Source organism: Pogoniulus pusillus, chromosome 16 (assembly GCF_015220805.1).
Source record: "Pogoniulus pusillus isolate bPogPus1 chromosome 16, bPogPus1.pri, whole genome shotgun sequence".
Taxonomy (NCBI): Eukaryota; Metazoa; Chordata; class Aves; order Piciformes; family Lybiidae; genus Pogoniulus; species Pogoniulus pusillus.
Window position 1 is genome coordinate 1,612,882 of NC_087279.1, and position 25,662 is coordinate 1,638,543.

At 52.3% G+C, this 25,662-nt stretch overlaps 1 protein-coding gene across 13 annotated transcripts in view; it reads right to left on the bottom strand.

The window, feature by feature from the left end:
* ITPR1 (inositol 1,4,5-trisphosphate receptor type 1) overlaps positions 1-25,662 on the bottom strand; it is a 227,895-nt gene that overhangs the window by 153,099 nt on the left and 49,134 nt on the right. For all 13 annotated transcript variants that reach the window (XM_064156160.1, XM_064156162.1, XM_064156157.1 and 10 more), the window contains exons 4-7: positions 7,921-8,036; positions 3,746-3,832; positions 1,746-1,904; positions 312-410 (exon numbers count right to left, since the gene is read on the bottom strand). In XM_064156160.1, coding sequence (XP_064012230.1) covers positions 312-410; positions 1,746-1,904; positions 3,746-3,832; positions 7,921-8,036 — 461 coding nt within the window. The remainder of the gene's footprint in view (positions 1-311; positions 411-1,745; positions 1,905-3,745; positions 3,833-7,920; positions 8,037-25,662) is intronic.

Genomic DNA, 25,662 nt, shown 5'->3' on the forward strand with positions numbered 1-25,662 from the left:
GCTGCCCAGGGAGGTGGGGGAGTCCCTGCAGGTGTTTAAAAGCTCTGTCAGATGTGCTGCTTGGAGAAAGGGTTGACTGGTGGGCTTGGCAGAGCAGGGTTAATGGTTGGACTTGATGACCTTGAAGGTCTTCTCCAATCTAAACGATTCTACACCAGCTCCATTGCTCTTGATAGAGCAAGCCCAAGCAGCTTAGCTGAAATGGAGCTCTGGTGGGCTTAGGCTGACAGTTGGCCTCGATGATGTTAAAAGGTCTTCTCCAAGTGATGCCAGAGCTGAGTCATGGAATTGCTTCTTCCCTCTGCCCCTACCTCATTGCACCCTGGATTATCAACCAGCTGGTGACTGCTGGCATGGAGAGGCTGCCCAGCATTGACAGGGTTCAGGACCACTTTGTCTCCAATGACAACCTGTAGAGAAGAGAAAGGAAGCATCAGACAGGTCTGCACCCGTTTCATTTTCCCTTTTCTCACGGGAGGGAGGACATCACCTTCCTGTAGTTTGGAGAGATGCCAGCCTGACTATGAAAACCAAGATTCTGTTTGCTTCAGAGTTTAGCTCCCTCACTCATTCAGGAGGAAAAGAATCACTGGGCTCAGAGGCAACACTGGCAACCCCTGGAAGCCCCCTCCCTGAAGGTGTCCAAGGCCAGGCTGAATGAAGCTCTGAGCAACCTGCCCTAGTGGGAGGTGCTCCTGCCCATGGCAGGAGGATTGGAACTAGATCACCTTTAAGGTCCCTTCCAACCCACGAACCTATGAACTAACCTATCTGCTGCTACCCGGGAAGCTGCTTTATGGGTTAACACTCAGCAAACAAGCAAAGGTCAGCCAAACATCCTCTTCCCCCTCCTCCAAGCTGCACTTCCATCTGTAAAATCAGATTCCAGGCTGGCAAGACAAATGCAGTTTCTTAAGGACAGGGCAGGTCCTGTTATGCAATTTCTTAAGGACAGGGCAGGTCCTGTTCTTCCTTTCTTCTAGAGCAGAAAGTCGAAAGTAAAAGCCAAGAAGACTTCTGTGTAGTGGAAATAGCTGCAAATGGATTGAGAAGTGGTGTGATTTAAAAGCACTTAACAGCCACTGAGACTGTGCTTAGGCTTTACCTCGTGGCTGCCTGGGGAGGAGGAGCAGCCACATCAAAACCTACAGGAGAAAGGGATCCTACTTGATGAAGTTTGCTGCGTTTAGGTGCCAAGTACACGCATGGACTGCCCCAGAGAGCATGCTGAAGCTTAGCACCTCCTGGTTTTAGGCAGGCAGCAGACCCAGGTGACCCAGATTTGGTAAAAACAAAAGGATTAAGAGACTCAAATGGTCAAGCATTTAATTCAGAACCAATTATTTCCCAGGCTGCCCATGAGCAGGACTCTTTAACCTCATTATTACCTCATCCCTCAGCTACACCACAACGATGAGTTTTGATTCCAAACTGACAAGCCAAGATCCCAGTTGGTTATTGTGGAAGGAGCTCAGCACTTAATACCATTCTGAAGTGGTTGGGAATTGTGAAGGGCCAGCTGAAATTTGGCCCCTTATTCCCCCCAATGTTAAATCACTCCAAAATACAGGTTACCATAGTGATGTTCCTCCCCCTCATGAGAGCACAGGAAAGAAAGGTTGTTCCTGCAGCATCAGGCAGGAGGAGATCTGTGCATTTCATTAATTGCAAGCCAGGCCTCCTGAAATGAGCTTTGCCAAGCTGTGCACAGAGCAGCACAGGAAGATCTCCCTCTGAGCACTTACACTGTCTCCGATGGAACGCAGCTTGTAGAAGGGCTGGATGTAGAACCAGGAGCCTTCATTTCCAGCTTCATCCAAGGTCACCCTCATAGCATTCTTCTCTAGCAGAGCTGGAAGCCTCTTATTTACTGTTAAGTATTTGTTACTTTTTAAGTGAAGCAGCTAGAATAAGAACCAGAGTTCAGTTCTAAGAATGCTCCTTCTTCCTCCCCTCCATCAACACAGCCAGCGTGCAGCAGACAACCACAGCAGCATGAGGGAACTGAAATCACACCTGGGCTGGGTCAGAACTGATCGATCCAGGCACAGCTTGGCTGACAACTCTTTCAGTCTCTGCACAGCCCTCGAGCACAAAGCACCCTCAGCTAATCCAGCTGCCCCTTCTCCAGCAAACCACAAACTCGGAGCTGCTCTCATCGCTTTACAGCAGCCCCCTTCAAAAACCCAGCAGGAGAAGCTGTAAAATGCTCAAGTCTAAGTGGCCCTTCCTTGGCAGCAAGGGGGTGGTGAGAAGCAAAGCTGCTCTTCTCTAGCTTGGCTCTGTCATTTCACAGAAGCATGATTGCTTCTTTGAAGGTTCTCCTCCCAGAGGCCCATTCCCCAAGCCTCTGCACGGCACACAGCATGTCACAGCCCAGCTCCCAGCCTGCCCAGCTCCCACCAACTGCTGCTGAGCTCCCAGCAAATTCAGCAGACTGCTTTTGTGCAGGAAGCTGCTTTTTGATGCCTTTGGACTACCAGAAATACTCACAGACCATATGGGAGGGATGGGAAAGCATGGGCAAAACCTGATGACTGCTCTCAGGAGCGCTGATGTTGCTACTCCAACCCAAAATAAGGATTATTCCTCTTTCTTCACTAAAAGCAGACTTTTTACCCCCGACACCCAGGCCAACAGCACACTCAGAGTCACACAACCACTTGGGATGGAAGAGAGCTTTAAGATCAAGTCCATCCTTCAACCCAACCCCACCTTGGCTATTAAACCATGTTCCCAGGTGCCATGGCCACACCTTTCTGGAACACCTTCAGGGACAGCGACGACTCCACCACCTCCCTGGGCAGCCTGTTCCAATGCCTGATTCAATGCTTTGATTCAAGCAAGGCAGGGACTTCCCTGCTCATCCAGTTATTGTACATTCCATTTTTCCTGGGTTTGATGCATCCCTAGGGAGATGGTGGCAACTCCATCCCTCGAATTGTGGCAAGGATGCAGAGATGCGGTGCTGAGGGACATGGTTTAGCACCAGCCTTGACAGAGTTAGAAAATGGCTGGAGTTATCTTAAAGGGTCTTCCAACCAATAGGACTCTGTAATTATGTTCTTTTCATTCCCTAGGACCCAGCAGATCCTTGGCCCCAGTGGACTCAGTGATTCAGAAGCCTCCATTGCCCTTCTGTGTCAGTGCCGCTTGATGTACGAGCACAACTGTGAGAGACCACAGCTGGCACTGTGCAGTGCCTGTGCACTGGCCCAAGGGCCACCCCTGGCACTGCACAGTGCCTGTGCCACCTTCCCAAGGGCCAACTCCAGTGAAGGCTCTGAGAAGGATTTCTGAAGCAGTCACAAGGTGACCTCAGAACACCACTCAGCACAATTAACCCATAACAGCAAGAGTGACTCCATCACAGCTCTTGCTTCACAGGAGCTCACTGCTACATTTAAGTGGTAGAGAGCTCCAAGGAGTCTGAAAGAAGAAATAGGCTGCCCAGGGAGACTGTGGCTGCTCCCTCCCTGGAGGTCTTCAAGGCCAGGCTGGATGAGGCCTTGAGCAAGCTGGGCTGGTGGGAGGTGTCCCTGCCCATGGCAGAGGGCTGGAAATGGATAAGCTTTCAGGTCCCTTCCAACCCAACCCATTCTATGAGGGTTCCACTTCAGGACACTGTCACCCCCTGCAAAGCTGCAGACACTTATCCAGGAGTTGCACCAGTTCCAAGTCACACTGAGCAGCAGGGGAGTGTGGGCAAAACCCTGCTCAGCCTGTGGAGACCCTCAGAGCCTACCTGGATGACGTTGCCATACTGGATGACTGTTCCCAGCAGCTTTCTGTTTTCAGTTTCATTTTGTTTCTTCTCCAAATCTGCTGCGTGCTGAAATGAAAGGAGAACAACTCAATTGATGACTGCTTTAGAAAGAGAGAGGATAAAAACCTGAGGCTCTTTAGAGTATTTTAGAAAGCTGGAAAAACAGTGAGCCTCTGAAACTGCCTCATTTCCTCACTCCAGCTACCAACAGCATCATTCCTAAACAACTGCAGGAGGCAAGTGGGAAGACAGACACAGGCTGCTTCAACAGCCCATGGTTTGGCTTACATTTGTCAGGCTGGGCTCTGCTGCCAGGCAAGCAGCCACAGAACAAGGGGACACAGCCTCAAGTTGTGCCAGGGGAGGTCTAGGCTGGATGTTGTTAGGAAGTTGTTGTCAGAGAGAGTGATTGGCATTGGAATGGGCTGCCCAGGGAGGTGGTGGAGCTGCCAAACCTGGAGGTGTTGAAGCCAAGCCTGGCTGGGGCACTTAGTGCCATGGTCTGGTTGGTTGGGCAGGGCTGGGTGCTAGGTTGGGCTGGGTGCTAGGTTGGGCTGGCTGAGCTTGGAGCTCTCTTCCAACCTGGCTGACTCTGTGATTCTAATGAGAGAACAAGCTCAAACAAGAGAGAAGACAAGCCAGGAGAAGACACCACCACACCTACACAGGGCTCTGAACAGCCTGATCTAGTGGAGAATGTCCTTGCTGGCTGCAGAAGGTTGTACTAAGCCACCTTTAAGGTCCCTTCCAACCCACACCATTCCCTCCCTCTAGGAGTATGTCCAGAAATCTAAGCACAGCATCCCTCTATTACTGAAATACAACTTTCTGTTTGCTTGACTCTGTCAAAACAAAAGCACTCAGGAGGACACTCAGGGTCACCTCAACTTCCCACGGCAGTCACAAGCTGGGACTCCTCTGCCTGCACTGCATTGATGCTTTATGATAAAGAAAGAAAAGGGAACCTCCTGTGACAACACAACTCGGGATGGACTTCAGAAGCTCAACCCAGAAGTGCTCCTCGCTGCAGGAGAAGGAATCGTTTTCTTCAGCCACTAGATGTCAGCTTCTCAACCCCCAGCGCTGCCTCTCGGCACCAAAGACAGACAAGTGTCCCAGATTTCTTAAATCCCTTAAATGGCATTAACTTAAAATAACCTGACCTCAGCATTCAAGCCCTCCCCAGCAGACAATAAATTCCACCAGCAGGCAAACAGAAGCCAAAAAAGGCAACTGGTGATGGCCATTTCTTGCACCACACATTGGGTTACAAATGGCAAGCACTGCTAAAGCAGTTTCATCGAGGGTTAACAGCTGGGTGCATGTTTCAGGGCATGGCCTCCTCCCTGGGTCACATCATGAAGCACACAGGATTTCAGTGCACTCCACCTGCCTGCAAATGGAGAAGGTGAGACCTCTGATAAGGGCTTGGGCTGACAGGATGGCAAGGAAGAGGGGCTAGTGGAAAGTGTCCCTGTCACAGCAAGGGGATTGGACCTGCATGATCCTTAAGGTCCCTTCCAACCCAAACCAGTCTGTGAATCTACACATGGATTACTGAAGCAGGAAGAGAGGAGATTGAGGCTGGATATTAGGGAGGAATTCTTGGCAGTGAGGGTGGTATCTGAAGGGGGCCTAGAGGGAGGCTGGGGAGGGACTACTGACAAGGTCTTGTAATGACAGGATGAGGAGGAATGGGTTTGAAGTGGCAGAGGGGAGATTGAAGCTGGATGCTGGCAAGAAGTTCTTGCTAGTGAGGGTGGTGAGACACTGGCACAGGTTGCCCAAGGAAGTTGTGGCTGCCTCCTCCCTGGAGATGTTCAAGGCCAGGTTGGATGAGGCCTTGAGCAACTGAGTCTAGTTGAGAGGTGTCCCTGCCCAGAGCAAGAGGGTTGGAATAGGAGAGCTCTGAGGTGCCTTCCAACCTGAGCCATTCTGTGCCTCTCCCAAGAAAGGCTGGAACAGATGATCCCTTCCATAGTGCTGTCCCATGATTCTGATCACAGGTCTGCCTCTCCTCACGTATGGGGCAGGAGAAACACAGCACGAATGAGGGCCCTTTGTGCTCCAGCCAGCACCAAAATAGCTCTTTCTTGCCAAATTAATGCTCCCAGGTTACAAAATCTCCAGTTTCTGAAGCCAGAAAGGAGTCAAACAGGCAGGCTTTGTGAAAGGCAGGAGCGAGGCAGCCATATGGCAATCAGCAAATGACAACTCTCCTCCAGGGCTGCTCCGTATCGCAGGGCTACAATGAGCTTAATATAGGCTTAAAGCAGCTAAAAATATTTAGGATTGTAATTTTGACATCAAGTACTCATAGCTGTGTAATTTTAACATAAGCATGGAGTTTATTTAACTCTAAAGTCAACAGATGGTATTTAAGTTGAGCTGGCTCTCCTCTTTTTTTCATACAGGAGCTCCAAAAACAGCAATCAAGTGCCTCGCTGGGTATTCAGCTGCTGAATGTCAACATTTTACCCTCAAAGTATTCAATACTGCAAGCTAATAAGGAAGAAGAGGCTGCCTGGCCTTGTAATTACTCCTAATTACCCAGCAACCTCCACATGGATCAACAGCAGCTCTGGCTGCTTGAGGAACCCCAAGAGATTTGTGAGACCTGCAGCTCAGATGGCATCGACCAGCACAGCTAACATCTGAGGCTTCCCATGCTGAGATGCTGCATCTGAGAACCCTCTCTTCTGTGGAGCTGGTTGAGGGTCCAGGTTGAAAGAGTTGGAGATGTTCAGCCTGGAGAGAAGGAGGCTCCAGAGAGAAACCTCATGCTGGCCTCAAAGTGGAACAAGCCTTCTGTTGAAATAAAACTTGCTCTTAGCAAGGAGGTTGAGCCCAGTAACAGTGAGTTTGCAGGTGACACCAAGCTAGGAGCATCTGTGGAGCTGTTGGAGGGTAGGAGAGCCCTGCAGAGGGACCTGGCCAGGCTGCATGGGTGGGCAGAGGCCAAGGGGATGAGACTGAACAAGGCCAAGTGCAGGGTTCTGCACTTTGGCCACAACAACCCCAAGCAGCACTACAGGCTGGGGACAGAGTGGCTGAGAGCAGCCAGGCAGAGAGGGAGCTGGGGGTGCTGGCAGAGAGGAGCTGCAGAGGAGGCAGCAGTGCCCAGGTGGGCAGCAGAGCCAATGGCATCCTGGGCTGGCTCAGGAGCAGTGTGGGCAGCAGGACAAGGGAGGTTCTTGTGCCCCTGTGCTCAGCACTGCTCAGGCCACACCTGGAGTGCTGTGTCCAGTTCTGGGCTCCTCAATTCAAGAGAGATGTTGAGGTGCTGGAAACTCATGTCAGAGCTGCCTCAGCACTGGATGGTTCATCTCTCACTCCATTTTTGTCCTGTTTTGTTCACCTTATGTATTCAAGTTGAAGCATTTTCCCTGAGCAGTATTTCATTATCTGAAAGGGAGGTACAGAAAGGCTGGGGAGAGACTGTCTAGGGTGACAGGATGAGGGGCAGTGGTTTGAAGCTGGGGCAGGGGAGATTCAAATTGTACATCAGGTGGATGTTTTGCACTGTGAGAGTGGAGCAGGCTGCCCAGGTGGAGGCCTCATCCCTGCAGACTTTCAAGGTTAAACCTGATGGTGCCCTGAGCAACCTGCTCCAGTTGGAGGGACCTGGAGCTGCTTAGTCTGAAGAAGAGAAGACTGAGAAGGGATCTAATAAATACCTGAGGGCTGGGGGTCAGGAGGGGACAGGCTCTGCTCACTGCTCCCTGGCACAGCACAAGCAGCAATGGATGGAAGCTGCAGCACAGGAGGTTCAGCTCAGCACAAGGGGAACTTCTTGCCTGGAAGGGTCCCAGAGCCCTGGCACAGGCTGCCCAGAGAGGCTGTGCAGTCTCCTTCTCTGGAGCTTTTCAAGACCTGTCTGGATGTGTTCCTGTGTGCCCTGAGCTAGACTGTCTGGTCCTGCTCCGGCAGGGGGGGTTGGACTGGATGAGCTCTTTGAGTCCCTTCCAACCCCTGACATCCTGTGAGCCTGTGTCCCTGCTGACTGCAGGAGGCTTGGACAAGATGCTCTTGGAGGGTCCCTTCCAACCCAATGCCACCTGTGATTCTGTGATGCCAGCTGGGAATGCTCCCTGCAAGCAGGAAGGACGAGGCTGCTGCTGCTGCTCAGAAGGAAGCTCCCCAGCAGTACTTACGTGCAGCTTGTTGAGCAGCACAGCATCTGTCGTGCTGTTAGCTCCTGGCTTTGCTGCCTTCCAGAACTGCTTCTGAGCAGAGTACCGGTTCATGGGACACAGTTTGAAGAGGCAATCTATAAAAAGATGAAATAAACAGAAAAAGATTGCTTCAACCCTTGCAATTATCTGGGGTTCTGCTGCTAGCACCAGCCAAATATTCCAGCAGCGGGGAAAGGTTTATAAACAAATTCCAAAGGGCTCTTGATCAGACAAATGCTTTTTTCAGCAACAGGAATGTTGCCCCATGCATGATAAAAACTAACTCTTGCTGCCAAGATGCAGCTGATGCAAGACCAGAAGATTTATAACTTGTCCCAGGCCAAAAACACTACCACACTAAAATGGCAACAGCTCAGTGCTTTCCCAGGCCAGCAGCCCCATGGCACACACAGAGCTGCTCCTGCTCTGCCCCCAGCAGGTAGGCTGCTTTGCCCTCTTGCTTTGCTGGGAGGTGAGGGTTCATTTTTTATTGCTCTTCCCATCAAATCCCCCCTAGTGCCATGGCAAGAGAGGCACAGCAGAACTGGAGAAACTCACTTCCCCAAGGAGCAGCACCACAAACCCCAGCAAACAGCAGCCACGAGCACGGCCTGAGGAAAGCATAAACCCCCCTGGCACATCGGGTCCTTCGCCCAGTCCATCACCAGCTTGTTTAACCTTCTGCCCAGTGAAGGCCAGCAATTGCAGCTCATTAGTCTTGTTAAAAGCACATTTTTCTATCAGAGAGACACAAACCTACCAGGAACAGCACGGAATTAGCTGCATTTACTCCTTTTTTCCCCCTCCTCTGTTGCTAAGTGACTGAACACACAAAAAAATAAATCAAGCTATTCCAAGACAGTGCCTGAAGAAGCAGCTCAAAAGTTCAAACAAAGTGCCAAAAAGCCAGAAGGCTCTTCCCAGGGCCCTTGAGGAATGGCATGGATGGAAGCCTCCAGGTTCTACCTCAGGTGGTGTTTCCCAAGGCCCCTGGCATGTTCTTGCAGGTGAGCACCACAACTCTGGAAGCAGCAAGCTGAGGAGACACCTACCTGGAGGGGGTTATCTTCACTGCTGCCTGTGTGCTGCCTTGCCAACAGACACATGGAGGCACCTCAGCCAAGCAGGGATAACCCCATGCTGGAGAAGTCATCTCAGCTCTGCCAGAGCTTAAAGCTCCTGAAGGAGCTGATCCTGCACAGACAGACCCTAGCAATTCTACCTCAGGATGCCATTTGAGATGGACACCTTCCCCCTTCCCCTGCCTTTCTTGAGGAACAGACCTGTGGGACTCTGCTCAGTGCTGCCCAGGCACAGCACAAGGGGCACTGGGCACAGGCTGGAGCCCAGGAGGTGCCATGTGAGCAGCAGGAGAAAGTTGTTTGTTGTGAGGGTGCTGGAGGCCTGGAGCAGGCTGCCCAGAGAGGCTGTGGAGTGTCCTGGTGTGGAGAGCTGCCAAGGCCAGCTGGGCACTGTGCTGCTGGGCAAGCTGCTGGGGGTGCCCTGCTTTGGGCTGGCTGAGCTCCAGAGGTCTATGTGTGTGGAAGGAGATTCAGTTGCACCTACTCAGAGCCTCACCCCAGCTCTGACACTGCCAGGTCTCAACTTCTAAGCAAGCAAGAGAAGTGCAAACCAAGTGCAAACCACACTTCCCAGCCTTGCTCTCCTCATCCCTCTCATTTACACAGAGATGATTCACAGATTGACAGCACAGAAGAGATTCAAAAAGCCACTGCAGGCTTGCACTGGAAGCTAAGACTCTGCATTGTAAGCAAGACAGCAGTTACAAAACCTTCTATTTTTGCTGAAGCCATCAGCTCACACAATGACAGCAATTAACACACAGAGCTGCAAAGAAGAATTAATTGTATGCTACATTTAGTCACAGCCAAAGTGTGGTTTTGCCATCAAGGAAGTTGTCAAGTTGGGCTTAACTTCTCAACTGTTAGCTGCAAGCAGCCCCCTCTCTCAACCCCAGGGAAGAGGTCTACAAGAGTCTGGTCTGGTCCAACCCAGAAAGGGAAACCAGAATGTGGGGTTTTTAGGCTTTCATTCTAGTTACAAAGCTGAAGACCTAAAACAAGCCATGAAAAGCACCCAGCATTGGTTTTTGGAGTGTTTGTTCTAAGAAATCTATGTCTGAAGTGGTGGAGAAGTTAATCTTGGTCTAATTCACCTTAACGTGAGCATCACAGAGAGCATCACAGGTAGTTTGCACAAAGGCATGAGGGGGAATGACTCCAGGCTGGAAGAAGCAGAGACACTGGGAAGCAATTCCTCCCCATGGGAGGGGTTAGGCACTGGAACAGGCTGCCCAGAGAAGGTGTGGAGGCTCCAAGCCTGAAGATATTGAAAGTCAGGTTAGATGATCTGGCTTACTAGCAGGTGTCCCCATCCATGGCAGTGCCATGGTCTGGGTGACTTGACAGGTTGGACTGGATGAGCTTGGAGGTCTCTTCCAACTTGGCTGACTCTATTTAATGACTCTGTTTCACTATGGCCAAGCACCATGAGCTTCATGGTCTGAGGACCTCCAGATTCCAGGGGGTTATGTGTTTACAGAAGTGACCACACGAGGAAGTGGGAGCTGAGCAGCATCAGGGTCAGCAACCTGCAACCCACAGTGCTGCCTGTGTAAGATAAACCAGCTACTTGTCAGACACTCTGCTCCTGGAAGCTTCTGCCTCTAACAGCCCCAGACCACAGCCAAGGCAGCTAAACCAAGCAGCTTTCTGCTCTGCTGCTGCATTCAAGTTGGTTTAGCTCAAGAGGTGATAAAAAAAGCTATTAAGCTATTACTGTAAAGTAATTACAGCTCATTATGCATCCTTTGTTGAATATTAACCATGAAGGAATGAATTTTCATTCCAGATCTTCATGCTATGCAGTGAAAAATGGCAGAGCTGCACAGAGAGCAAGGCTAAACATACTGCACTGGGTAAGTGCAGCTGGAATGATGAGAGCCCATCAAGCCACCACAGAGCCACAAAATGCTAGGGGCTGGAGGGGGCCTCTAGAGACCAAGCCCAACCCCCCTGCCAAGGCAGGCTCACCTGGGCAACCTGTTCTCAAATATCTGTACCAGCCCAGTCTGTCCTCCTGAGGGTCTCCTCACCACTCTGGGCACTGGGTGGTACTGTGGGGCCAATGCCACTGGGGGTAGATGGAAAGTTGAGCAAGTTCCTGCCACTGCCAGCATCCAAAGCTCTGGGCTCCTCAATTCCAGAGAGCTGCTGAGGTGCTGGAAGGTGTTTGGAGAAGGGCAGCAAGGCTGGGGAGGGGCCTGGAGCACAGCCCTGTGAGGAGAGGCTGAGGGAGCTGGGGGGGTGCAGCCTGCAGCAGAGGAGGCTCAGGGCAGAGCTCATTGCTGCCTGCAGCTGCCTGCAGGGAGGCTGTAGCCAGGTGGGGTTGGGCTCTGCTGCCAGGTAAGCAGCAGCAGAACAAGGGGACACAGCTTCAAGTTGTGCCAGGGCAGGATGAGGCTGGATGTTGTTAGGAAGTTGTTGTCAGAGAGAGTGATTGGCATTGGAATGGGCTGCCCAGGGAGGTGGTGGAGTGGCTGTGGCTGGAGGTGTTGCAGCCAAGCCTGGCTGGGGCACTGAGTGCCATGGTCTGGTTGGTTGGGCAGGGCTGGGTGCTAGGTTGGGCTGGGTGAGCCTGGAGCTCTCTGCCAGCCTGGCTGATTCTGTGGTTCTCTCCACCTGGTGGCAGCTGGAAAGGAGCCACTCTTAGAACTCTCCACCTTTGCCCCTCTCAGAGATGAGCTCTGCTGAGTGCCGAGTTGCAGCACACAGGTCCCCTCTCTCCAGCAATCCCAGTTCTAACTGATGTGGAGGAACTTTTCCCTCAGCCACACTGGTTGTGTAATGCACCACTCATCACATTTTCCATATCTCCCCCAGCTATTTTCAGCAGTTAGTAGAAAGTCTTCACCATCTTCTCTGCTGCTGGAGAACGCAGGCAGCCAACGTATGGTTGGCAACAGGAAGGCCTGCTGAGATTTCAGCATTTAAACCTCACTGAGAAAAAACTCTTTGGAGAGACTGTAGAGAGCCCTGGGCAGGCTGCAGAGCTGCTGAGGGGCCTGGAGCAGCTCTGGGAGCAGCACAGGCTGAGAGCCCTGGGGCTGAGAGCCTGCACAAGAGCAGCCCCAGAGGGCAGCTGAGCAATGCTCAGCAAGAGGGAAAGGAGCTGTGGGGGGCAAGAGGCTGGGGCCAGGCTCTGCTCAGTGCTGCCCAGGCACAGCAAAAGGGGCACTGGGCACAGACTGGAGCCCAGGAGGTTCCATCTGAAGAGGAGGAGAAAGTTGTTTGTTGTGAGGGTGCTGGAGGCCTGGAGCAGGCTGCCCAGAGAGGCTGTGGAGTGTCCTGGTGTGGAGAGCTGCCAAGGCCAGCTGGGCACTGTGCTGCTGGGCAGGCTGCTGGGGGTGCCCTGATTTAGCATGAGGTTGGACTGACTGAGCTCCAGAGGTCCTTTCCAACCCCTACCACTCTGGGATTCAGTGAAACTCTAGACCCCAGCTTCTCAAAATGCCAACTGGAGAAAGGTGAGAGCCCAGAGAAATTCCCTCTCTCCAAAATCCTACTTCAGATACTTTCAGATGAGGGAAAACCTACAAAGATGAAGATATTTAAGCAAGTTCCTTACAAAACTCACTGAATATTTAACACCAACACAGCTGCTTCTTTCCTGCTTAAAAAAAAACAACCAAACCTAACTCATTTTTGTGCAGCAATCCTAAAATTAAAAGAAAATTAGCAATTCCCTGCTGAATTGGAGCAGTTCCTCTTCAGCCTTTGCTATACTTAGGCACCTGATGATTTCCCCATGGCCAAAGCCTGCTCTCAGCACAGAATAAATACAAGGATTGCCTTTATTTTTGTTTGCTAGCTGAAAGAAAAAGCAGCAAAGATGAAGCAGCAGCAGAGCTGGGAAGGATGGAAACCCTCAACTTCATATTTATGATGGTTGTGGAGCTGCAGTACACTCAGGGATAACACCACCACATAGGATGGAGAGATGATTTATTTGGAGGCAGAATGAAGAGCTCTTTTGTGTGCAAAGGGAAATATTTTTGAGGCAGGAGGCACAGAAAATAGCTCCAAGTGCACAGATTCAATCACATTTAAGTTTCACCTCCTCAGAAGCCCTCAGATTACTACATCTTCTATTTCTACTCTTGTTCCTTCTGAGGTGGAAAATGAAGAGATGACAGCCTAAGAGGTTCAAAGAATATAGAACAAAAGCTGCTCCAGAAATGTGTTGATTATTAATCATTCCTGCATTGCCAGGTAGAAGGAGAAGGGGAAGAAAAAGCAGCACCTGATCCTGCTGAGAGGATGTCTTTGTGAGGAGAAGAAAGCTGGGGAGGGACTTTTTAGGAGGTGAGGGAGTGATAGGACTGGGGGGAATAGAACCAAGCTAGAAATGGGGAGATTCAGATTGGATGTTAGGCAGAAGTTCTTCAGCATGAAGGTGGTAAGAGTTTGGAAGGGGTTGCCAAGAGAGGTGGTGGAAGCCTCATCCCTGGAGACGTTTAAGGCCAGGCTGGATGAGGCTGTGGGCTGCCTGCTCTAGTGTGAGGTGTCCCTGCCTATGGTAGGGGGGTTGGAACTGGCTGATCCTTGTGGTCCCTTCCAACCCTGCCTGATTCTGTGATTCAAATTGCAGTGAACACACTCTGCTGGCAGCACAGGCACCTTTCAAGCAGGGTTTGCACTGCAGGCTGGAGCTGCTGCCCTGCTGCAACCCACTCCAGGCAGCCAAAGAGCAAGCCTGGGCTGTGCACAGCTGGATCAATGCAAGAAGAGGACTGAAGGCAACTCAGATGGTGTCAACAGTTCTGCCATGCCAGAAGTGAGGACAACATAAGCATGAGTGGGAAAGACATTTGTCCTGCAAGACCAAGGACCTTACCACTATGGCACAGCAAATCCAGCAGGCAGGGCTCAAATGCTCAGCTAATTACATGACAAAATAGATCAGAGGGGTCTGCTGCTGTGGGCATCTTCTCAGTGCTCAGTTACAGCCACAGCTGGAGGACTGGGGCCACTTTTGGGCTCCACAGTGCAAGAGAGATAGGGAACTGCTGGAGGGAGCCCAGAGGAGGCTATGAAGCTGCTGAGGGGCCTGGAGCAGCTCTGTGAAGATCAAAGGTTGAGAGCCTACAGAAGAGCAGCCCCAGAGGGCAGCTGAGCAATGCTCAGCAAGAGACAAAGGAGCTGTGGGGGGCAAAAGGCTGGGCCCAGGCTCTGCTCGGTGCTGCCCAGACACAGCAGGCACAACCCAGGAGGTTCCATGTGAACAAGAGGAGAAAGTTGTTTGTTGTGAGGGTGCTGGAGGCCTGGAGCAGGCTGCCCAGAGAGGTTGTGCAGTTGCCTTGTGTGGAGAGCTTCCAGCCCCAGCTGGGCACTGTGCTGCTGGGCAAGCTGCTGGGGGTGCCCTGCCTTGGCAGGGGGTTGGGACTGGCTGCTCTGCAGAGGTCCTTTCCATCCCTACCAGGCTGTGGGGCTGTGACGTCTGTTACCTCCCTCCTGCATGCTGCAGCTTACCTGTTCCAAGAGCTTTCAATGTTTTTTTTCCCCTTTCCAAGCCCAAAGCAGGAGGAAATTCATGCCTGCAAGCAGCATTTAAAGGCAGAGCCTGCATGATTTAGGACCTAAATATATTTGAATTTCCATGTTAAAATAACCACCCTCAATTCATATCTGCAAGCCATGAGGGTAACCACCCTCTTGTCATTGTACTCATTTGTGCAGAGCCCTACCAATGGAAATCACTGCTGCATTCCTTCAGGCTCTCCCAGCACAGGAAACACTCCAATGGTTATTAGCTTACAGCTGCTGCATCCAGCCAAAGGGAGAAGCCTCCAACAGGGATGTCAGAGGGGAAAATTCTATACTGAGCGCTGGACACCAATCATCAGTGCCCACTAAAGCAGCAGCAGTCATTAGAGGGACATGAATTAAAAGCCAACACCCTTTTAACCACATGAATTAGCATTTTGACTGCACACAGGCCTGCTAGTAACTGTACAAGAACCACCACAGCATCTGTGCCAGCAACCTGTCCCCGTGGCCAAGAAGGCAAATGGGCTCCTGGGGTGCATTAACAAGCATGGCCAGCAGGTCAAGGGAGGTTCTCCTCCCCTCTACTCTGGCCTAGGGAGGCCATAAGGAATGGTTTGGGTTGGAAAGGACCTCCAAAGGGCATTTAGAGAGAGATGTGAAGGCTCTAGGCAGAGCTTAGAGCAGCCTTTCAGTACCTGAGAGTGGTTACAAGCAGGCCTGTGGGGACAGAAGGAGAGCAATGGTTGGAAGTGAGAGCAGAGCAGATGGAGATTGGATGTGAGGAACAACTTCTGCACCAGGAGGCTGCTGGAACACTGCAGCAGGTTGCCCAGGAGGTGGTTGAGGCCCCATCCCTGGAAATATTCAAGGTGAGGCTGGACAAGACTGTGAGCAGCCTGCTCTAGTGGAGGATGTCCCTGCTGAGTGCAGGGGGTTGGACTGGACAAGCTTTGGAAATCCCTTCCAACCCAAACCACTCAAGGACTCCAGACACACTGCAACTGCCAGTGGCTTGAGCCTGTCCTTCAGCAAGAAGCATGCACCCTGACTTTAGTCCAGCACAGAACAGGAAGCACAGACAGGGAAATGACCTCTCGAGGCTCAGAACACTCTCGCATCTCAGGGCAAGAACCAAAGCTCAGAAGGCTCCACACAAAGAGCCTCCAAAGCCCTCAAGACCACAAGAGTAAGGAAGAGCCCCTCAAAACCACCAAAAGCCCAACAGGAGAGCTGCACCTTTAAGTAAACATCTTCTGTAGCAAAGAGCTGAGCACCCCAGTGTTTGTTTTATTTCTGCATGGAACCTCTTTGGTCTCCTTCAGAAAGAAAACTGCTACTCCAGAAGAGAGAAATATTTAGACACTGGATACACAGGCAGCTCCGACAGGAAACGCTGGCAGCAGAGCCCAGGCTCAGCTTTCAGTCTCTGCCAGCAGCACTGCAGAGCAAAGATGCCTCAGGGTAAGGACAAAGCCAGAAGGGACAGCAGCTCAGACAGAAAGGAAGGAACACTGAGGCAGTTAACTGAGACATAACCCACTTGACACCCAGGGTGCCAGGTTAAAGAATGGCAGAGAGCTGGCAGCCTCCTGGCACTGGGTGGGGCATGGTGCTGGATAATGAATCCCTGCACGGCTGACACGCCGAGAGCTAGGAGGACAAAACCACACTGGAGTTGCCTGAGAGAAAACCCTAAGGACAGAGGCAATGTGTCAGGTATCTTTGAAAGCATGAAGGAACAGACCTAATTTAAGGACACAAAGAGAACTTGCTCCAGAACCCATCCCAAGATCCTTTACAAGTCAGGATTCAGTTCCTGAGAAGGGTTAGGCCATAGGTTGGGCTCCATGACCCTGGAGGTCTCTTCCACCCTGCTTAATTCTGTGAGCCTGTGAGAGCTCCTGGCTAGGAAGAAAAAGAAGCCATAAAGCCTCCTCCTGAACGTTGAGAAGGGGAAATAATCACATAGTAGATTGGGCTGGAAAAGACCTTTAAGGTCAGTCAGTCCAAGCGTGAGGGAGAAGCACCCCGAGAAGAGCCCACAACTGCACCCATGAACTCGGGTTAGCCCAAGACACTGGTTCCAGTGAGTGGTTCTGCTGTCTGAGCTTCTCTGTCTCAGGTCCAGGACAAGGAGACAGCCTGGCCTAGAGGCAAGCCTTGCCAAGAGGCAAGCTGGAAGGCCAAGCCCTTCCCTCTCCCCCCGAGCTTCACACAGGCTGAGGAGAGCTATTTGCACTTCACACACAGGGAGTTAGCAAACCAGAACTGCAGGAGCATCTTCAGATGAAGTGGTGTGGCTTCAGCCTTCCTCCCAGCCCGGAGAGCTGCCCTCCCACCCTGCCACACCAGCTCCTCTCTCTTCCTCCAGAGCTCCCACGGCCAATCTCCCTGCCAGGCACCACCACATCGCCCTGGAGCATTCCTCCTCGGCGTGCTTAGGGCTTCTCGGGTCGGCAGCATTGCAACTCCGTTAGCAAGCCCAAAACGCACCCATCTGCTGGCCACGTTTCACTCCACCTTGACTACCCACCCCTTGGATCTCACTTTGACTTCACTTCCTCACTTGTTGCTCCTCTGCTGGAGCCAAGCTCCTGCTCCGAGAGGATGAGGGCGCAGGCGGCAGGGGATGGCTCTGGCAGCCCAAGCGCAGGCGGCACAAGCGAGGTCACATTCAAACACCCTCCGCGTCCGTGCGGAGCAGAGGGGACAGAGCAGAGCAGCGCTGTCGGGGCTGACCCGACCGCAGGGCAGGAGCAAAGTTGGCTCTCGTTAAGCCAGCTCCGGCTGCCGTAGCAGAGAAGGCAGCGCAGCCCCGCACCAAACAAAAGGCAACTTGCTCAGCGGCTCGGTAAAGTAACTCAGTTCCCAGCTTCCAGCTGCATTTGGCTGCGAGCAAAGCCAGGCTGCCAAACCCGAGGCTACAGGCGAGTTAAATGAATGTTTGCTCTCGTTATTGAAGCCCAGGTTGGAGGCACTGAAGGGATCATAACATTGAATTTAGTGCTTTAATTCCTCTTCGGCTAATGAAGTGCTTGGGATGCTTTGCCCGGAATGCTCATTTGTTTCCTTTCCCTCTGCATCCCAGCGCTGTCTTCCCGAGCTCTGGGCACACCCCACAACTGCCACAGGCTCTCTCAGGAGGGAGCAGACCTCCCTGGGCTCATCCCTCCCTCTCCGAGGCAGAATGAACTCTGCCTGCTCCATTCCTGACATACCTCCTGATGTCACCTATGCCAGCACTGCACTATTTCTGTACCTAACCTATTTATTTTTCCACTGCAAGCCCAATTGCTTCTCCCCCTCTCCTTGTGGGCATGCACAACAGAGCCTCTCCTCCCTCTCCCAGCAGTATTTGCAGGCTCCTCGGGCTCTGCCCCACAGCTAGGATGCAAGAGTGAGAGGTCTTGCCCTTGACCATTACCCTCCTCTGGACTTTCTCTAGCTGGCTCCTATCCTTCTGGATGGATGAGAGCCTTCACTTCAGGCTCTGCCAAAAAGCAAAACAGGAACAACAACAATTACTAATTGCTGTGCCTTCCAGCAAGGTTTCTTCTGCCATACTCCAAGGCAGCAGCTCTACTTTTGGTTACAGCACAGCATCAGCTCCTGCTCAAACTGTGACTCCTGCAATCCCTGCATCCTCCCAGAGAAGCAGAGTGGTTTGAAAAGGATCTTTCAAGGTCACCCAGTTCAACCCTCACCCTGCACTCAGAAGGGACATCTGCAGCTAGAGCACACAACCACCCAGGTTGGAAGAGACCTCCAAGCTCATCCAGCCCAAGCTAGCACTCAGCTGCATCCAAACAACCAGACCACGGCACTAAGTGCCCCAGCCAGGCTTGGCTTCAGCACCTCCAGGGATGGCAGGTTGCTCAGAGCCCCAAACACCCTGACCTGCAACGGTTCCAAGCATGGGGCAGCTCCCACTCCTCTGGGCAACCTAGTCCAGGGCCTTACTACCCTCACAGTGAAGAATTTCTTCCTTCTCTCTAGTCTGAATCTCCTTACTTTAGTTGAAGGTATCACTCCTGGTCCTTTCCTGCTGCACTGCTGTGTGTGCCCATCCTCCTCCTCCTGCCTAGATGCAGTCACCCACATGTCCCCATTTAACTGCAATCACATCTCCCAGATTGTTTCTTCAGTTCTCAAGGTGACCCTCAGTGACTACCCAAGTCCTTGCCCTCTCTGTGGAGCTTGCAGAGGACAGCCACCTGCAGAGACCACCCCTAGCAGCAGCAGACAGCACCCATTGAGCTTGTGCTGCCACAGAGGTGCAGTAAACTGGCTATGGATGGACTCTAGCAGCACTACCTGGAGAGCCCAGCAAAGCACAATGCCCAGACCTGCCTTAATTACAGGACCCAGCACCTTGGTGTTGAGTGGAGCAGAGTCAGGCTGCTGAGCTGTGCTGCACACCCAGGGGAGCAGCACACAGCACCAGCGTCCACGTCCACTTTCTCAGCCTGAAAGCCTGATCCCCTGCTTTCTCTTCCAAAGCTTGGCTCGAGTTTTTCACCTCTCCTACTGAGGCCCTCTCCCTCTCACTACTTTAAACAGTCACCATCCTTTTGGCAGGGGACCAGAGATGTTCTTCCTGAAGCTTTTCAAATGATGCTTCTCAATCTGACCAAGTTCTCTCCGGCGCTGTACTGCACTCCCCTCACAGGAAGAGAGCACAGAAGGCACCAACAAATCAATGCAGCTAATTAAAAGTTGGCCCTGTCCTCCAGAACACAGTCTCAAGATCACACTCTGGCTGTTACTTGAAGAAGCAGATGATGCTGAGAAGGTATCTACACATAGAATGGCTTGGATTGGGAGGGACCCTAAAGGTCATCTGGCTCCAACCTCCCTGCCACAGGCAGGGACATCTCCCACCAGCCCAGGTGGTCCCTCAAGACCTCATCCAGCCTGGCCTTGAAGACCTCCAGGGAGGTTGTGGAGCACAGAAGCACCCAATGTGATCAAAGATCACATTGGGTGCTTCTGTGCTCCACAACCTCCTTGGGTAACCTGTACCAGTGTCTCACCACCCTCAACCTGTGCCAGTGTCTCAACCTCTGCCAGTGTCTCACCACCCTCACTACAAAGAACCTTTTCCTAACATCTACTTTGAAGCTCACAGCCTCCCTGGGCAACCTGTGTCAGTGTCTCCTCGCCCTCACTGTCAAGAGCTCCTTCCTGATCTCCAGTCCGCATCTCTTCCAGCTTCAATCCATTCCCTCATCCTATCACTATAGGAATGGTTTGCCTGGGCTCAAACTTGTATGCTCCAGCTGCAGATGTCCCTTCTGAGTGCAGGGTGAGGGTTGGACTGGGTGACCTTGAAAGATCCTTTTCAAACCACTCTGCTTCTCTGGGAGGATGCAGGAGGCACAGTTTGAGCAGGAGTGGATGCTGTGCTGTAGCAAAAAGCAGAGCTGCTGCCTCGGACACCAACCTGTTAACAACGAGGAACAAAACACACCAAGCATCTCTCAAACCTCAAAACACTCCAGCTGAAGAACACTGAAGAGTTAAACTGGGCCAGAGCTGCTGACTGAAACTCCAATCTATAGCTTTGGAGCTCAGAAATGAAAGTGGAAAGCAGTCCCTAAAGCAGCACAAGAGCCCCGGCCAGGAAGGGCTGAAGAGCTGTGCTTGACCAAATAAGGCAAGGGGGAGCTGGAAGCCAAAGCAGCAAAGCCAGGCTGGGTTAGAACAGCCAGACAGCTGCAGCAGGGGAACGTGGAGAAGGCAGCTCCACCAGACCGGATTGCCAAGGGAAGAACAAATGTTCAGCCACCACCAGCGGAAGCAGAGCCTGCCAGGAGAGGCCTGCAGGCATTCCTCCCAGCCAGCAGCAGCCCCAGCTCCTTCCTACAGGGCTTTGTTTTCAAGGCAAGGCAACGCTGTCACTCTCAGCAGGCAGCAGAACCAGCAGGGCTGGCGGCTGCAAAGCCATGCCCGTGGGGCACAAAGCGCCTCAAGCGCCTGGCACCCGAGGGCAGGCAGCAGGCGAGCCCGAAAGGCAGCGCTGGGAGGGACCTCTGGAGATCACAGAGCAGGAAACGTGGGGAGAAACCTCGAGAAATCATGGAATGGGAGGGGGTGGAAGGGACCTGTGGAGATCACAGAGCAGGAAACGTTGGGAGAAACCTCAAGAAATCATGGAATGGGAGGGGGTGGAAGGGACCTCTGGAGATCACAGAGCAGGAAAAGATGGGAGAAACCTCTAGAAATCATGGAATGGGAGGGGGCGGAAGGGACCTGTGGAGATCACAGAGCAGGAAACGTTGGGAGAAACCTCAAGAAATCATGGAATGGGAGGGAGTGGAAGAGACCTGTGGAGATCACAGAGCAGGAAACGTTGGGAGAAACCTCTAGAAATCATGGAATAGGAGGGGGTGGAAGGGACCTTTAGAGATCAAGTCCATCTCCCCTGCCAAAGCAGGGTCACCCCAGGAAGGCATCCACTGACACCACAGTAAGAGCATGCAAGAGATGGACTCGAGGACTTCCCAGCCCTCCCTCAGAAGAACTACAGCAGCCCAAGCAGCAGCTACCTGCCCCACACTCTCAGGTGCTCCACCTGTGCAACCTTTGGCTTTCTGATTTGCAGTCCTCCTATGAAACAGCCACGCCAGCATCCCACCAAAGCCAAGCCAGGAGGATCCAGCTGCATACTTTGTCCTGAATCACAGAATCAGTCAGGGTTGGAAGGGAGCACAAGGATCAGTCAGTTCCAACCCACCTGCCACGGGCAGGGACACCTCACACTAGAGCAGGCTGCCCACAGCCTCACCCACCCTGGCCTTAAACACCTCCAGGGATGAGGCTTCCACCACCTCCCTGGGCAAGCCCTGCCAGGCTCTCACCACCCTCCTGTTGAACAACTTCTTCCTAGCCTCCAGTCTGACTCTCCCCATTTCCAGCTTTGTTCCATCCCCCCCAGTCCTGCCGCTACCTGACAGCCTAAAAAGTCCCACCCCAGCTTTCTTGTAGCCCACTTAAGATAGTGCAAGGCCACCATAAGGTCACCTTGGCTCAGCAACAGTGTGGCCAGCAGGAGCAGGGCAGTGACTGTCCCCTGTACTTAGCACCAGTGAGGTCATACCTCTAATACTGAGCTTGGTTTTGGGCCCCTCACTCAGTAAAGGGCACTGAGGGGCTGGAGCAGGTCCAGAGAAGGGCAACAAAGCTGGGGAAGGGGCTGGAGAACAGGGCTGGGGAGGAGCAGCTGAGGGAGCTGGGGGGGTTCAGCCTGGAGATAAAGCAGCTAAGGGGACACCTCACTGCTCTAACTTCTCTGTGACTCCCCAAAACAAGGCTGAAGCCAAGGGGGGACTCAGCCTGTTCTCCCAGTGAGCAAGCCACAAGACAAGAGGAAACAGCCTCAAGCTGCAGCAAGGGAGGTTTATGTTGGACATGAGGAACAATGTTGTCCCCAAGGGCTTTGTCAGACCCCAGAACAGGCTGCCCAGGGCAGCAGTGGAGTTTCCATCTCCAAAGAGGTTTAAAAACCACAGAATCATAGAATCAACCAGAGATGTGGTGCTGAGGGTCACAGTTTGGTGACTGGACTCAGTCCTGAGGATCTCTTCCCATCAAAACATCCCAAGGCATTTGCACTGCCAAGGGAAGCACCAAAGAAGTGTGTTACCATCTCACCCTGAATGCATGACCACTGTCACCATAACACAGCTCCCTACCTGTGCCTCTGAAACTCTGGAGAGAAGTGCTGCATCCATGTGAAAAGTTCTCTTTTCCATCAAGAACAACAATTAGGCACATCAGATGCTCTCAGTCAGCCTTCAAGCTGCCTTGCTGACAGCAGGCTAACAAATCCATCAGTGCAGGAGAAAGCTAGACTGCAGTGATGGATGGGCTGGGGAGAGCTAGTAAATAACACCAGCTGCATGGCTGGCTGAACACGTCCTACACTCAGATCCACACAGCCCTCAGCATCAGGAATGCCACCTTCATCAGAAGCCTCAGAGCAGCAACAGCCTTGGCAGCTGACAAAGCTGCACCAAAATCCTCTTGGAATACAGCATCATTGGAGGTCCCTCCCAATCCAAACCATCCAGTCCAAACCCTGCACTCAGCAGGGACATCCTGCACTAGAGCAGGCTGCTGGCAGCCTTCTCAAGCCTCACCTTGAGTGTCTCCAGGGATGGGGCCTCAACTCCCTCCCTGGGCAACCTGCTGCAGTGTTGCAGCAGCCTCCTGCTGCAGAACTTGCTCCTCACATCCAATCTCCATCTGCTCTGCTCTCATTCCAAACCATTGCCCTCATCCTGCCCTTGCAGGCCTCTGCAAACAGTCCCTCTGCAGCCTGCTTGGAGCCCCTTTCAGGCACTGAAAGTGCTACTGAGCCTCCCCAGAGTCTGCTCCTCTCCCCTCCTTGATTTTTTCCAACCACTGTCATCTTTTGCTCCACTTGAGTCCTAACTGTATGAAAGCTGTTCTCTGGCTGTGTCAGGTGGCTCAGGCTCTACTTCCAGATCTACCTCAGGTTAATGCCTCAAATTTAATCATCTACCTTCAGATTATTTTTCCCTTTCTACAGAGGATTCAACCTTCAGAAACAGCAGAACCACGTAAAAAAAACACCAATTATAGATTCATAGAATCCACAGAAACAGAGACCCACAGAAGGGTTTGGGTTGGAAGGAACTTTAAAGATGATCTAGTTCCAAGCCCCCTGCCATGGACAGACACCTTCCACCACTCCAGGTTGCTGAAGTCCTCATCCAACCTACCCTTGAACATCTCCAGGGGGGAGGCACCCAACTCTACCCCATAGATTTGATAATAATTGATCTGCATAGAATCAACCAGGTTGGAGGAGATCTCCAAGATCATCCAGCCCAACCTATCCCCCAGCCCTAGCCAGTCAACCAGACCTTAGAATCATAGAATCAACCAGGTTGGAAGAGACCTCCAAGATCATCGAGTCCAACCTATCCCCCAGCCCTATCCAGTCAATTAGACCATGGCACTGAGTGCCTCATCCAGTCTTTCCTTGAAGACCTCCAGGGTCAGTGCCTCCACCACAAAGAAATGGAGCCCCAGTGCAGCAGATGAAATGCTCTGGTAGGGAGAGGCTGAGTCAGCCTTAATGGCAGCTCAGAGTGGATGCAGCCTGGCTCAGATTTGGTGCCCCAGCCCAAACAACAATTCAGAGGCAGGAGCTAACCCCACTGGCTCCACGGACGAGATGGAGTGGTCTGAAAACCACTCCCAGTCCCCCCTGTTCCACTGTCTATTTAGCAGTGCTGACACCTGAACTGTGGCATTTCATCTGCTGTGGTGCCAACTGCTGGGTTCAAAACCATCACCCAACAGCCCTTGGCACTGACAGCTCCAAGAGCACTCAATGCTCCCTCCCATGCCAGCTCTGCCAGGCAGGTCTGACACACTGCCTGTCTGGATCCAGGAGTTCAGGGGGGGAACCACAGCACTAAAAGGCAGCACTCAACTGTTCCTCATCTGCAGGTCCCAGGGATGATTTTTCCCCACAGTAATTCTGATGCTTTGAAAAGCAGCAGCACATCAACCTCTTGAACCACCAAGTGACTCTTGGCAGGTGGAATGCAAGGACTGATCTGAGAGGTGCTCAAAACTCAGAGTTCTGACAGGGAGACCAGAAATTGGAAAAAGACCAGAGGAGGCCACAAAGATGCTGCCAGGACTGCAGCAGCTCTGCTGTGAGCACAGGCTGAGGGAGCTGGAGGGGTGCAGCCTGCAGAGGAGAAGGCTCCAGGGGGCCCTCAGAGCTGCCTGCCAAGAGCTGAAAGCATCCTGCAGGAAGGCTGCAGAGGGACTTGTGCTGAGGGGGTCTGTGACAAGCCAAGGGGGAATGGTTTGGAGATGAAGCAGAGCAGGGTTAGACTGGAGCTGAGGAAGAAGTTCTTCAGTATGAGAGTGGTGAGAGCCTGGCACAGGCTGCCCAGGGAGGCTGTGGATACCTCCTGCCTGAAGGTTTTCAAGGCCAGGTTGGATGAGACCTTGAACACTCCAGTCTAGCTGAGAAGTGACCCTGCTCACAGTGAGGAGGTTGGAGTAGATGATCTCCAAGGTCCCTTTCAGCCTGAGCCTTTCTACGATGCCACAAAATAAAGATCATCCCAGCAAGTGGTAAATGAACCCCAGGCACTGATGCTGTCCAAAGGCTGCCATGGAAGGTGCCAACTGCACTGATTAAATATCTGAGTCTCATTCAAAGCTAACTGGTACAAGCAGAACAAAATTCCTCTCAAGCCTCCTGAAGATGTGGACACTGCACAAGACAGCCACCTAAGTGATAAAGATGTGCAAAGGCAAGGATTCCCTGATGTAATTTCCTGAGCTCTTAGATCTGGCTGACCACCTGGGATCTGCCTGCCTGCCTGCCTCACTTGGCTGCCACATCTCTGGGTTTTGAAAGGTGAACTTGGGAGATGCCAAGCACATCTCCTCTGCCCTTTGAAAAGCATCCCAACAGCCTGCTGCTCCTCCAGCCAAACTGGAGATGCAAAGCAGTTATCCTCTCACAGGGATCAGGGCACCACCCATAACGTGTTAAGCTACATCAACTTGGGGTTGTTCAGCCTGGAGAAGAGAAGGCTCCAGGGATACCTTCTGGTGGCCTTGCAGTGTTTTAAGGGGCTGAGCAGACAGCTGGGGAGGGACTTTCAGGCAGGGCCTGTTGTGACAGGACAAGGGGTGATGCTTTGAACTAAAACAAAGAGATCCAGAGTGGAGAGAAAGACAAAGTTATCGACACAGAGCGGGAAGAGGCTGGCCCAGGGAGGTGGGAACCATCCCAGGTCAGGTTGCCTGGGGCTCTGAGCTCCAGTTGCAGATGTCCCTGCTGACTGCACAGGGAGGTTGGACTGGATGAGCTTTAAAGGCTCCTTCCAACCTAAAGCATTCTATGACTGAACTCGAAGAAAGAAGGATTATGAGACTTGGCTAAGAGATTTTTTTGGCTGGTATAAGCTCTCCAGCAGTCAATTATAACTCCATGAGCTTCCCCTGGTACAGAAACAGGGAACTATCACAGACCCTAAGTGGTCATTAGTGCCTTGCATCCTCCTGTGGTGTGGCAGCACTGAAGCACTTCCACTCAGCAGTTTTTCCCTCTTGGTCATTCAGAGAGCTTTGAAGGCTTTTTCATAAGGTG